Source organism: Coturnix japonica, chromosome 21 (assembly GCF_001577835.2).
Source record: "Coturnix japonica isolate 7356 chromosome 21, Coturnix japonica 2.1, whole genome shotgun sequence".
NCBI lineage: Eukaryota > Metazoa > Chordata > Aves > Galliformes > Phasianidae > Coturnix > Coturnix japonica.
In genome coordinates, this window is record NC_029536.1 from 1,578,461 (window position 1) to 1,592,096 (window position 13,636).

Below are 13,636 nucleotides of genomic sequence, written 5' to 3' on the forward strand. Positions count from 1 at the left end.
ATTAGAATACAAGCTTGAAGAAGATTTGTCTGATGGTGGCAAGATGTGGAACGAGGTCACTTCTGAAGGAGCTGGAGACAAGTCTGAATCTAGCACGTAAATAATTCATTGCTTTGTTTGCAGCTCCAGTAATAACTTCCTTTGTAGTGGTGATTTACCTTTTCAAGAGCAGGTTTGGTTAACTCAGTTACCTGTTTGTTGTCGAATGAGCCCCAGGCAATATGCATACATACAACAGGAGGGTGCACCATATTCATGTGGGCTTATCAGATCTCCTTAAAAGAGCATTTATTAGCCTGGGTGGTGCTACACCAAGCAATGCACTCTTCTAAAAGCCAGCCAGTTCTCTGTAATAATATGCTGTGTAACGTTCAAATCTCTCTGTACTTACAGAACAACAGGAATTACTGGAAAAAGGGAATAATATCAATGTTGGATTGTAAGTTTCTGAATAGAGAGTTTCTGAATATAGAGAGTTTTGTACTGCTGTGTACAGTCGAATAGCACAGAACTGGCGTGATGATAGTTTGGTACCACTTTGGTTTTACAAGTAGGTGGTAGAGTGAATTTATTCCTGGAGAAATAAATTTGCACGTAGCAAAGGTCATGCATGGAAAATAATTCAGTGGTTTGAATGTGGCCTTAAGTAGCTGCTGCTCTCCTCACAAAGATCAAAGCACAGTTTGGCCTGTTTGACAGACTGCTAATCTCTGCCCTGCAGTGTCCTGGCATAGGGTTGCAAGGCATGATGAATAGCTGAAATGATGTTTATTAACATATGTATGTGGGAAGTTGCATAGCACATATGCCTGCTGCCAGTAAATGTTGACAGTGTTACCATTATCAGCAGAGAAACTCGAAATACACCAAAGTGATTAAAAAAAAAAAAAAAAAGCCAACAAAAAAGATCACCAAATAACAGCAGCAGCCATCTTCTGACTTCTTCTTTCTGAATGTTGAGATGGGCTGAAAAAGTAAGAGAGATGGCTCACAAAATGAACAGTTCCACCCAATGGTTTACACTAGTTTAGAATGTTCCTTTCAAAGTTTTAAAGTAATGCTCAGGAAAAGTAGATCCTGAAAACCACGGGTGTGACTGAGAGGAGGCTCAGCCATTTAAAACCAAAGGTACAACCTCAAAGCAAAACTTCCTGGAGCTTTTAAACTTCTTGTTGTGTTTTCATGTCCATCATCTGTTTCAATTCAAAGGGACAGCCTGGAACTCTGCCTGGACAGCGTTACAAGCAGTCAAGTTCTGAAGTCTACAGATAGAATTTGCCAAACTGCTTTACCCAGGAACCTAAAAGAGCTCAGTGACATGGCCAAAGAAAAGGAACGTGTGGTGCAGAAAATCCGGTCAGTGTTGAAGGAAACATAAACCATAACATTTGTCATGAGAGTTATGTGATGCAAACACTTGATTTGATATAACCAGTGTATTCCAAGACCCTTGTAAAGGATTAATGTTAAAAATGAAAAACTAAAGCGCTGATAATGATGCTAAAGAAGAGAGTTCTGGTCTGCAGTAATTAGACACTAATTCCTCCCAGTTATATCATTATAAATATTTTCTTAACTGTGATGGAAATGTTCCATTGGAGTCAGTGATGTCAGCTGCATACTTCAAGATAAGCACCTGCGAGGAGCATTTTGCTGTGCTAAGGTAAAAAGATGTTCTATAGCAGAAGATGGCTCTGCAGAGGGATGATGTTAAAAATGCTGCTTAAGATGTTGTCTTTTTTTTATAATATGGATGAAGTCAGACTGAATTGTTGTTACTTTTCTGGAAATAACATTCTTGAAACAAACATGGGCTTCTCAAGAACCTCATTATAAAGTCTTAGTGAAAAAGTGCCGTGGTGGTGGGGAGGTGCAGTGTTTGAGGAATCCCAACTATCTTATCCTTCAGAAAGAAAAGTTTCATGTTTGAGAGAGCTTAAGATGTAAATGATGTGTTTGTTTGTTTCAGAGATGAGCTGAGTGCCTGCCAGCTGCGGATCAAAACGCTACAAGAGCAGCTGGAGAACGTAGACATTGAGACAGAAGAGGAGAAGGAGGCTGGCAATGTGTAGGTCGAGAATATTTCTGGGTGCCAAAGTTACAGGCATCTGCTGTGTTTATCTGTGTGTAATTAATGAGTTACTTTTTTCACCTTGTCATGTTGGCAGTTAACAGCATTTTTCTGCACACACATTAAAGATGTCCGTAGGTCAATGAAACCCAATGGAGTTACATCTTACGCTGAGAATGGCCATAGCTTGGAAGGCTGCTCTGACATGAGTGTTATTCTGTATGTTCAGAGCAATGCTTTCGTTTCTGCCTTGGTGAATGCTAACACTGCAGTTGCTTTTCAGGTGGTTTGGGATTTTCAGCAACAGCTTCTCTCCTTGAAATAAATAATGGTGTCTTAGCGTGGACATCACTGATCTCTGTGCCTTCAGGTCTAGAAGTTCTGTTAGTTAAATCAGAGTGCAGAAGGAGGTGGAGACTCAGGAATGGATAGGAAAGACATCTATTTTAAAGGAGCATCCAGCAACAACAAGTTATTAGTCAGCCTAGCTCACTGCTGTCAGTTATGTTTATTAATCCTCCAGTAAATTCTGTCTGTTATGATCAACCAATTCCATGTCAGTTCTAGATGTGATGTTTCTTCTCCTGATAACAATTACAATTAGGATTTATATGTACGCCTTTCCTTTTTTTAATTGTTTTATGTTGTGAAATGCACGAATGCCTTTCAGGAGTAGCTCTGCACACAGGAGCTGCTCTGAAATGCTTGTGAGGAAGTGGGAGGCAATTTACTGTACTCCTCACATTTGGTTTAAATAGAAAGAAGTGGGTGGCTTGTGTACCAGGAGCCAGTGCATTGTGAACAAACTTTGCAACTGCATTTTATGACCTGTGTTATTCTTCAATAAGAAGAATCTTGGTGCATCAACCAATGACAGAATAACCAAGGCGGGTTAATTGCCAGAGTAGAGTAACTGATTAAACAAAATGAGTTTAATGCTCATCAGACTTGGGTGGCAGGTATTAGTACTCCCTGTTCAGGATCTCAGAGAGATTCTTATTAAGAAAAACCAACAAAGACAGAAAAGCATTGTGTGAGGTTTCTATATTTATGACAAGTCAAATTGTGAGGTCTAGAAATGTGGAAAACAGCAATTTTCCCAGTCTGTTATATTTAGCAAATTAATAGTGAAGAAGATTTGATAAGTTCCTGGCTTACAAAGCCCAAGTGCATCACGTTATAGCAATAATGAAAATACTGTGCCACAAGCTGTACCGATGCCTTAAAAAAGCTGTGGAATCCAAGTAGTGACTTTGGGTAGAAGATCCATTTCCAATTTTCACTTCCAAAGATGGAATTTATGTTGAATAAATCCCCTTTGTTGTCTATTGATCCTGCAGTACTGTGCTGTGCAGTCATTTTCCTGGGTAGAGATGCCCAAGGAAAATAAACAGTGTGTTGTTACATTGCTGCTGTAGCCAAAGTGCATGTGGTGTCGTAGTGCCATTTTAAGGGCATAATCAATCAAGGTTCTCTTGGTTTGCTTATACTTATTAATGCTTCTTTTGTCAGTGTAAGAAATAATCACTTGGAGCCACCTGAGAGTGCTTTTTAAGTAAATAGTCCTGTGTAAATATGGACATATTTGTAATAGATTAAAGAAAGCTGCACCTCTGAACAACAAACAGACACTTAGAGAGCTGAATAAGAGACTCTGTATAAATTGATGTAATTCTAATACACAGCACTCACCCTCAAAGCTATTATTTATTGTTGCTGACTTTGTTTGAAAGGAGTTTGTTGTTTGTTTGTTTGTTTTACATTAATTGGTTCCAATTTCTTTCTGATCATATCTTTTTCAATGTACCAGCGCAGCCGTGTTCCGCCTACAGGCAATGCAAAGGCGACTGTGCACTGAACTGGAGGATGAGAAGAATTTTGAGTTGAAAATCACTTTGACGCTGCAAGAAAACATGTAAGTGATGGAATGAGAGAACTGCGTGATGGGAGTCAGTCTTTATTATGTTCTTCCTGTGCTGTTTAATGGATCCAAAATTAATCTCTAGAGAAATTGTTTGTAAATTCCGAACTACATAATTTGAAGAGGTGAGGTTTACTGCAAAGCAAAGGATCTCGAGAGCAACTTTTAGCCTAAACAATTAGGAAATTGTTTGCTGTGGCTCAGATCCTGAGTTAATTTTCACGCATAAATGAAATTTAAGTCCCATTTTAACTGGAAAATGGGATGGACTAAAGTAGATCTGTCTGCAATAGCAATGAATAAGCATAAATACTTCCAATTTATGCCTCATTTGTGAAAGCAGCTCACACTTTGTTTTAAAGACTTGAGATGTGGCGGATAGAAACCCAGAAGGGAAAATATGAAATCCTCCACAAACAACTTAAAAAAGATGAGGAGGAGCTGGAGATGCAATACCGGGAACAGGCAGAAGTGCGGATTCGGAAGGAAAAAATAGCAGCACTGAAAGCAGAAGAAAACCAGCTGTCTTTAAAAAAGTAAGTGGGGCTCTGCTTCCTTTCCCTCTATCATTCATCTCCAATTCATTATTTCGCATGTTGAGAGGATTAGTTAATGGAAGTAATCATAGCATTGTATTTCTGAGCTGGATTTCGGGTATGAAATATTTGTGTGAGGAAATAGAATTAAAGAATCTCCCTCAGTCTTGTCACTATTCAAGTAAAGATTTCTGACATGATTAACTTGCTAAAGACAAAAACTGTGTATGCTTTTTGTCTAAGGAATTGAAATGTATTAAGTCAGACTAAGTGCATGTGCCTGCATTGCTGCTTGATGCCAGGTCCTTCTAAATTTCAGATCTTCTCATTGAAACTTGGAGAGAAAAAGAATCCCAGGTTGTCAGTTTGTAGCTTTTGTGATGACAAGAGACTGTACAGAGGGGGAGAAAATACAGTCCCCATTTCAAGACGTACAAATAAACGTCCCATCATTAGATATCATTTCCTTAGTGAAACCATCATCATTTCCTTAGTGCTGTTGGTTTGCCCATCTTTCACAGAAAAGAAGAGAAAGCCCAGAAAGAATATGAAAAAAGGCGTAAAAAAATGGTTGAAGGTGCCAAAAGGAACCATAAAAAAGCAGTCTACTTCCTGAGAGAAGGCATGGCAAGGTAATCACTAAGTCCTGTTTTATTTCCCAGCTCTGGACGTTCTCGGTATGCAGTGCTCTATCCTCTACTCTTTGGAAAGCAATCCTTTTTCTGCTAGTTTACGTCCTGGTATTACACTTGGAAATCTGCTTCAATGCCAATGCTCTGAAGCTCCCAAATCTTACACGGCACAAAAAGACATGAAAAAAAACAGTCCACCTCCTGTCTTGGTATGGTCTTCAGATTCCTTGCAGCTGAAGGGACCATTCTTTGATGAGATGCACAGAGTTCTGACCCCTCGTGGGTGTTAATAACCATTTACAACTCTTACAAACAAATGTGTGAGGTAGCACAGCTGAATTCCAGGTTGGAAACTTGCACTGTGCCTTTCTGCATTACCTCTGACATGCAGTCAAATAGCTTTCTTGCTGTCTGTAACATTGACTCTGAGGGCATTTCTGTGTGCTCCCGTTCTCTTATGGTGGATGGTAAACGGAGTGTTTTCTTTGTAAGTTCATGTTCATACAGTTAATGTGATATTATTTTGTTACTCAAGGAACTGAACATTTGTTACTTCTACTTGTATATTAGGACTTAATTGAAGAAGTGATTGAAATAATTGTACTGTTTTTATGGTGTTCTATGTTTTTCCTTAGATAACGTCTACAAACTTAACAGTAATTAAAATTAACAAACTGAACCAAGACAGTTCATCTTTTTTGCTCAGTATTTTTCTGGCTTTTTTTCTAATTTGCCACTGCATTAACTGGGATACTCACAGACTCGATCCATGCCCACATATTTCAAGGCTTTCAAATTTCTGTGGTTTATTTTCAGTGTGGCTAAATGTGGTTTGCTTGTGTAAAGTTCAATACGCCATTGTTTAGATATCAATTTCATGATCAGCCTCTGAATTCTTACTTTATTTTAGCAACTAGACATAAAATCAAACTGGTTGAAAGCCTGTGGGCTCTTGTGATCAGAGGGTGCTGTATGTAAAAGGCTCTCTGAATTGTTCTACTTTACCCACATCCAGTATTACAGTGAACAGAGAGACATGCAGGAGATGAGTTGGGTGACTTACACAATTACTGTTTTTCAGCTTAAACATTCTAATGCTAAAAGCTTTCCAGGATATAAGCTGAAAGATTTCACTCTGCTTACAGAATCCATGAGAAGAATGCAAAGGAAGAAGCAAAAACTCAGGAGCATATGGAGAGAAGGATGCAAGCTGTGCTCTCCCTGAAAAACAGCATAACTTCCAATAGGGTACTGCTGCTGTGGCTGAGCTGGGGAATGAAGAAATTGACTTGTCAGACTGCTAGCTTTTACTGAAAGTAATTCCAGTTTTCACTGCAGAATGGGTGTGTGATGCTGCCATTCCATTGACCAAATCTCTTTTTAAATGGAGGAAAATCTAACTATAGGAAATAAGGGTACTAGATTTGTATGGACAGATTTTGGCACTTCTACTTAAGGAGTCTTTTTGTGAACATTCTGTCTACTATGGCACCGTAGCTTTCTTGAAAGTAATGCATACAGCAAATACTCCTCCAAAAACATGGCTGAAGTATTTCTAATTATTTCCATCCCAAAATGAGAAAACATATGGAAAAAAAGTGGTTACTTAAGCGTCTAAACAATGTAAAGTAAGAACTTCTGAGCTAAGCTACTTCCCTCATCCATTTGTGTTCTGTAGAATATGAGGGAATGATCTTAATTTAACAGCGATTTGATAAGAGCTGTAAATATCCTGTAAGCATTGAAAAACACTTCAAAGTGAAACAAGAAGGGGAAAGAATTAGTGCTGACCTGTCAGAGCCTCCTGCATCTCCTGCACACACAAACTACTGACAACTCGCTTGACTGCTGTGTATATCAAGAACAGTGAGCTGTATTTCAGATAAAGCTACCACAAATTAGATAAGGAGACCAGAGTCCCTCTTTCATTTTCTTTAATGTGTGAATCTAATATGAAGCCGTGGTTTGTTTGGCTCCATAGGAAAAACTCCAGGCTCTCCAGGCTTGGAACCAAGCAATGGCAAAGAAACAGGAGATGACAATGAGGGAGGCTATCCTAGCAGAAGGAGGCAATGTTGCCAAGGAACTTTTTATCCATAAACGTCTGCTACAGCATGAAAAGGAGAAACAGTAAGTGTTTATTTCTATGTTGTGCTCTTATTGCTCACTGATATTCATGCAGGAGTGTATTGAATCTCTTAATCAGATTCCAAAAGCATAACATATATGGTGCTGTCTCAAGAGAGTGAACTCATACTCTGAAAGTGTGAAATTCATACAGCCAGTTTTAAGTGACTTGAAATTCTAGCTTATGTATTATTCAGAGAACCAAAGTTTGGAGCCCATGTTCTGATTACTGCAAGGAGGATAAGCCACCCCAGGAGGGCTGTTCAATAAACCTAAACTGAATGCCTGAAGTAACAGTACTCCTGCATTCCCTCAACACTGTCCATATAGAAAACCACAGTGCAGTAAGAGCAGTAACAGCACAGGTCTCCTTCCTGCTGCTCTGGTATGGACAGAGCTGTGCCTGTATCTCATCTACTCTGGTGCAAAGTTAATAATTGTTTTTAACCAAATATGAAGATGAATTTGAGTCAAGGTGCTAAACAGAAGGCGGTTGAGGTATGTGTTTCTGCATACTGGATCTTCTAACCTATAGCAAATGTTCAAAGATTGAATTAGCAAAGATTTAATCAGTTTTGATAAATAATAAAATAATAATAAATGTCCACATCAGTAGGTAGAGATCTGCAGGAAACATCTAACTTTTAGAAGTTTAATCTTTTTGCCTCTTTCTTTCTCCTTGCTTGCCTTCTCCCTCTCACTGTTTCCCTTTGCAGGCACAAAGGAGAGCAGTTTGTTAGTCTTAATGTTAGCTGTGACACGACTGCACTTTCACAGCAGTTCTTTTCTAATTTCAGTACCACCCCACCAGCCGCTTGAGGAACTGCTGAATTATTCCCCCCAGGGCTCTACCTTTCTCCTTTAATGTGAAGGGACACTCTCTGTTTTCTCAGAGCACATTTTAGCCTGAATAAATCTTTCTGAATTGCCTGCAAAAAAAAATTTAACTCTTTAGTCATTAAAGCCTCTAACTTAATTTGTACATTGCCTGTGAGTAGAATGATACAGACAAGAACTAGTAATAGGAACAAAGGATGGCTTTAAACCTAGGGCAGGTAAACTAAGATTAAATGATCTACCCAATGTGTCACAGAACTGCGGCTTTGAATTTATACCTTTCATGTTCAGTACGTATGGCCTTACCTTTAACCCTTCTTTTGCTTTTCAACAACCTACTTGATTTCAGATAGGCAACTGTCATCAACTTCTAAAGCACTCAGATGGAATATGTTTAGCCTAAATATATTTGCCCTCTGAATCCCATTGTGTCTTGACACAAATTACTGCTGCTCCCAATTTGAAGACTTAACGTTGAGCTTAAGGGCTCAAAAATGGACTGTAAAGTTATTAACAACTATGGTTGGTTTAATGTTTCTTACGACGTCTTCTTACAGAGCTCTTCTAGAACAACAAAAATCAAGAAAAATTGAGATTGTATCTAAAATTTTGCAAGAAAAAGCTTCTATTCTCAAGCAGAAAAATCAGCAGTCCCGTACCAAGGCAATTAAGAGAGGGGGTAAATTTAAGGATTCTTCACTGTGGAGAAAGAGAACATGGCGCTATATTGAGAAGACCTGCAAAGATCCAGCTGAGGAACTACCACAGGTAAACAAAGGGCTAAGAAACATCTTTAGATTTATTTTCTATCAGAGCTGTAGGAAAGTGAATTTTGAATGATGAACTGAATCCCACGAGGAAGCCTGTGTCTGCCTGCAATCCTTATTTACTTTAAAGAAAGGGGGAGAAGGGTACACTGGTTTGTGGAAATAGTCATAACAGAGCAAGTCTTGGCTATCATGTAGGATATTTAACAAAAAAATTTACAAAACCCCAAAATGTACACAGTCACTATTCACATGCCCACCCCCCTATAGGACACAGTTATCATCCTATAGATGTTCATTACTGTAATATTATCTGAGTTGTCATTTTAAGAAGGGATTGGCTTAAGCTGTCATCTTCAGCCTTGCAGCTTTATAGACCAGTCACTCTGTATTAAAAGATCTCCCTGGAAACTGTTAACTGCTCATGTAACTGCCCTCTAGTAATTCTTAATGGTATTTCAAGATGTGTTTTCTCCCACAGAGGTCGCAGTGCTCTCCATCAGTTTGTTCTCCAGCTGCTGAGAGAGCTGCTTCTGTAGGTGAGAGTTCTGAAGACGTCCCCCATGAAGTGCTCTGTGAAGGTGATGAAGATGAGGAGAGGGACAAGATCCCAGCAGAACCAGAGCTCCCAGAACTACCGAGTCAAGAATGTGACTTGCACAAGGTAAGATCTGTGATAATTTCCCTTAAAAATAAGAAACAATAGATGTGGATATGTGTATTTGTCCTATTGTTACGTTAATGTTTTGGAATTATTCATGAAAGTGTCTAAATGGATTAGAAAAGTTTCATTTCCCTCTCTAGCAGTTGTAGGGATCTGAAGAAATGACACTGGCAGGTGCTGTTTTATGAATGAAGCCTGAAATTACTAATTACCTATTCTGCAGTTACCGTGTCATTATTGCAAGGATACAGAGATTCAGATGTGGGAATATTGGAGGGTAATTGCTGTTTGACACTGTCAGAGTTTTCTCCTCAGGAGAAAACAAAACTTCTGATTTAGTTCAGAGATCTGTGAAGACATCACACTGTGTTCACAACTTTTGTTCCAAACTGGGCAAATGAAGCATCATTTTTATCAAACCAACAGTATTCTGTACTCTAAAAATAAGTAAATGATGCCTAGGAATTGTGTAGTTACGATCATGCATATTATTCCAAAATGCTCCCATACACTGCTCTTTTCAGATGTAGGTTTTTAAAAGCAGACTTGATAATCAGTCAGAAAGGAGTGCCAGCAAATATCAGGTGCTTGTGTGAAAGAAGCACTGGACCATAACTGAAATGCTCAGTGAAGTTAGCTGATTTTCTCTAAACGTTTGCTCAGGAAGTGGAATATAACCCCTTTACTGCCATTAAAACAGAATGTTCTAATGCTGGATGGATGTGGGGTAATTGATCTTCCTTTTTAGACATCCCAAGAAGAAATGGATACAGAGCATCTGGCTACAGGGACAATGAAAACAGAGATTTTAGAGGAAGAAAAGGAGGAATTCCAAACTACAATTTTTAATAAGGGAACAGTGTCTGGTCATGAACAAGGACGAACTTTCTATAGTAAACCAAGCTGCATTCATTTCAAGGTTAGTGGCCATTACACATAGGATCTGTAAGGATGATGGATGTCTCTGCTTGTTTTGTCATTACTTGTGTGAATGTTGTTTCCTGTAATTGACACCTCCTGATATGTTTGATATTTCAAGGATTTTGATGTTGGTAAAATCTACAAAAAGAAGATAGTTTTGATAAACGCATCCTACGGCATTAACTGCTGCAAACCAGTGGGAATCAGCACATGGATGAAGGACTTCATCACCATTCAGTGCGTAAAACTATCTGTAGATGTGTTCCGTGTTTCAGTGGGGCCCAGCTTACCAGGTATCCCCCTGGCTAATACCATTCAGTTGTGTATTTTGTCTAGCCTGTTTTTGTCAGGCAGAATAGGGCTCTAGTTGTGCCTCAGTTATTTCATTTGGAGTAAATTCATTCGGTGCAGCTGTGAGACTTCTTGTCTTCTGATGGGCATTTTGTTTGCATCACAGACACCATGAAATGAGGCATTGAAGTGACTGGCAGTTTCTATTCAAGATGATTTTGATATAGCTCGCAGCAAGCAGCACGTTCTCTAATCACTTGCAGCAACCTTCTTTTTTCCTCTTCATTTCCTATTTGGATAGTGGGAATGTTACAGATCCATGGTTGAAATTGATGCTGGCTTCCCAGGTGTTAGAACAGGTGATGGGTCTGCTCCATTCTTAACAATGTTTATTGAGCCACAGCTCCACCAGTTGCCTTGTTTGTACAGTAAACACAGTAATTCTTTCCTCTTTAAAGTATTACAAGACTTTGTGAACAGGACCTCAACAAGTCAATCTTTGTTCTTTCCCATCTGCACCGGGGTTCTGTGGCTTTTCCTTAATCTGTTCCTCATTCTGACTTTCCAGATGACTAAATTAATCCAAGTGAAAATACATATAAGCATTCTTCACTGTTCCTACCAGAGCAGGAATGGGGGACTTCATACATGGCTTTAACTGGGAGCTTTATGCTTCTTCTCTTCATAGGTTTGACCCGCCTGGTAAAATGCCTCCTGGAATGTCCTGTGAAGTGGGGGTAATCTTTAAGCCTGTGGTAAGTGCACCTCAGTGGTAATTTTGTCAAATAGGCTGAATCTTTGCAAACTACATGGCTGGGGGGGTTGCTTTTGTTTTTCAGATAAATGAAGATCTGGAAGGAGAAATCTGGTTTATGGCCCAAACAGGATCCTTCTCGGTTCCACTGAAATGCACAGCCAAGACTTGCATTGTAAGTGACTGTTTAAAGTCAGAGTAACAGCAGAAAATGCGAGACAGCAGGAGAATGCCCACAGCTGGCAATTACTGGGCACTGTTTTGAAATGAGAACTTCAAAGTCCTCTTCTTGGAGAAGTGAATGCTCATTTGATGGACATCACTGACTATCTGGGACAGCAGTAATGAATGGTTTCTCTTCTTACAGCTGGCACTAGATACAGTGCTTGTTGACTTTGGCACTCATGTGGTGGGAGAGACAATCTCACGAACTGTCAACCTGACAAACACTGGAGCTTTGGGAACGAGATTCAAAGTTCAGACATCAGCAGGTAACAGCAGCAGATGTGGAACAACAGCAGAATCTTCTACTACCACAACGGTAGGTTCAAAAGCATCTCCCCGAATTAACCAATCCCATTTATAGCATGAAAAAGTAACAAGAAATTACAAGTCCCTTCTGCAGCTCCTTGATGAAGTCGGAGCTGGATACAACTCAGTGATCGGTCACAGTAGAAATCATTTTTTCCTGAATATTTTTGATAGGTTACACAACCAAGCAATGACTCTGCTCCTGAACCAAGCAGTGACTCTGCTCCTGAAAAGAAAGACAGCAATAGTCCTGTGACATCTGTGCTTGAAAAGGAAGAACGAATTTGTCCTGATGGTAGTGAAGAACCAACCTGCTGTGAAGCCCAGGAGGAGCAGCAGAGGACTGAGACATGTTCTACAGGTGAGCTGATTCTGACAGACTGCTGGTGCAGGGTTCCCAGTCTTAACCAAATTAAGTAGTTCATCATGCTAGTAGTAATGTTACATCACTTTGTATGCTGCCTCAACTCTAAATCCTCCGGAGCTCAGAAAAAAAAAGACTAAAAATAATGTACTGGCACCATTATATCAAAATCAACAGAGAATCTTGATCCTCCTCATTAGTGATCAACAATTCAGCTTCAGAGACTGCAAAAATATTATCATTTTTGTCCCACCCCTCAGAAGAGAAATCCACATGACAGGTTTATTTTTATAGTCTTTAATTCTAGTAACAAGAAAACAGAAAGATGAACCTCATAAGGCTTCCTTCTCATCCCTAATGTTTACTATGTACTTAAGAAGATACTTAAGATTTTGAAGAAAGACTTCTTCAAAATATGTGTTAAGCTCAAGCAGGGAAGGGGGATTTAGATCAGATCATCTCCAGAGGTCTCTTCCAACCTCAACCATTTTGTGTTGGTTTTTTTTTGCTTGCTGCTCTGTTTGATGCACACATCCAGCATTTTGTGGGTCTGTTGGTGTTTGTTTTTTCTTTCAGAACAACTTGCTCAAGATGCAGACAATTTCAGTCCAGATAAAGACACAGACAATACACATGATTCAACAAAACCCTCACCTGAGGAAACACCAATTGAAATTAAGCTGGGAAAGGTAATGAATGCCCTGAAATACATACAAGATTTTCAGTAGTCTAAGCCTCCTATGTATGTGCTTGTATACTATGAGCACATATGGCTTCACTTCCATTCATTTTTATAGCCAAAAACTCTAAGAGAGGTTCTCTTTAAAATTGTGTTGCTTCCTGTTTAGGTTACTGAAGGTGAGATTGGACCCTTCAGCTCAGTCAAACTTCAGATTATATTTATGCCAACTATCCCTGGGGATGTGCGGGCAGAGTTTGTGATCGTGTTTGACAACTCAGACTGCAAACCAGTGAGTGATTTTGTGTAAGACTTGCTTCAAACACTGTTGAAACCCTCCTACTTCTGCTTCTACCAAGAATTATAGGAGTGCAGATCCTGTGCTAAAAGCAGGAGAAACAGGCAAAGGACAAATAGGTTTATAGACATAAGAAATAACAATGAGGTAACCTATGATAAATAGTAGGAAACCTTGTAAATCATGGCCCTTCTTTCTGATGGACTATGGTTATTGAACCTGTAGATTCTCTCGAATTTCCAC

At 39.3% G+C, this 13,636-nt stretch overlaps 1 protein-coding gene across 6 annotated transcripts in view; it reads left to right on the plus strand.

Annotated features, from left to right (window-relative positions):
• Positions 1 to 13,636, plus strand: part of CFAP74 (cilia and flagella associated protein 74) — a 31,053-nt gene that overhangs the window by 2,133 nt on the left and 15,284 nt on the right. For 4 of the 6 annotated variants that reach the window (XM_015882182.2, XM_015882180.2, XM_032448799.1 and 1 more), the window contains exons 3-20: positions 6 to 96; positions 1,210 to 1,356; positions 1,970 to 2,068; positions 3,882 to 3,986; positions 4,355 to 4,528; positions 5,050 to 5,160; positions 6,306 to 6,408; positions 7,142 to 7,290; positions 8,682 to 8,892; positions 9,373 to 9,555; positions 10,304 to 10,474; positions 10,595 to 10,713; positions 11,456 to 11,522; positions 11,607 to 11,696; positions 11,889 to 12,062; positions 12,227 to 12,413; positions 12,993 to 13,105; positions 13,265 to 13,387. In XM_015882182.2, coding sequence (XP_015737668.1) covers positions 6 to 96; positions 1,210 to 1,356; positions 1,970 to 2,068; positions 3,882 to 3,986; positions 4,355 to 4,528; positions 5,050 to 5,160; positions 6,306 to 6,408; positions 7,142 to 7,290; positions 8,682 to 8,892; positions 9,373 to 9,555; positions 10,304 to 10,474; positions 10,595 to 10,713; positions 11,456 to 11,522; positions 11,607 to 11,696; positions 11,889 to 12,062; positions 12,227 to 12,413; positions 12,993 to 13,105; positions 13,265 to 13,387 — 2,417 coding nt within the window. Of the gene's footprint in view, positions 1 to 5; positions 97 to 1,209; positions 1,357 to 1,969; positions 2,069 to 3,881; positions 3,987 to 4,354; positions 4,529 to 5,049; positions 5,161 to 6,305; positions 6,504 to 7,141; positions 7,291 to 8,681; positions 8,893 to 9,372; positions 9,556 to 10,303; positions 10,475 to 10,594; positions 10,714 to 11,455; positions 11,523 to 11,606; positions 11,697 to 11,888; positions 12,063 to 12,226; positions 12,414 to 12,992; positions 13,106 to 13,264; positions 13,388 to 13,636 lie in introns of those variants that run through there. The other 2 variants (XM_015882183.2, XM_015882184.2) reach the window with 2 other exon arrangements.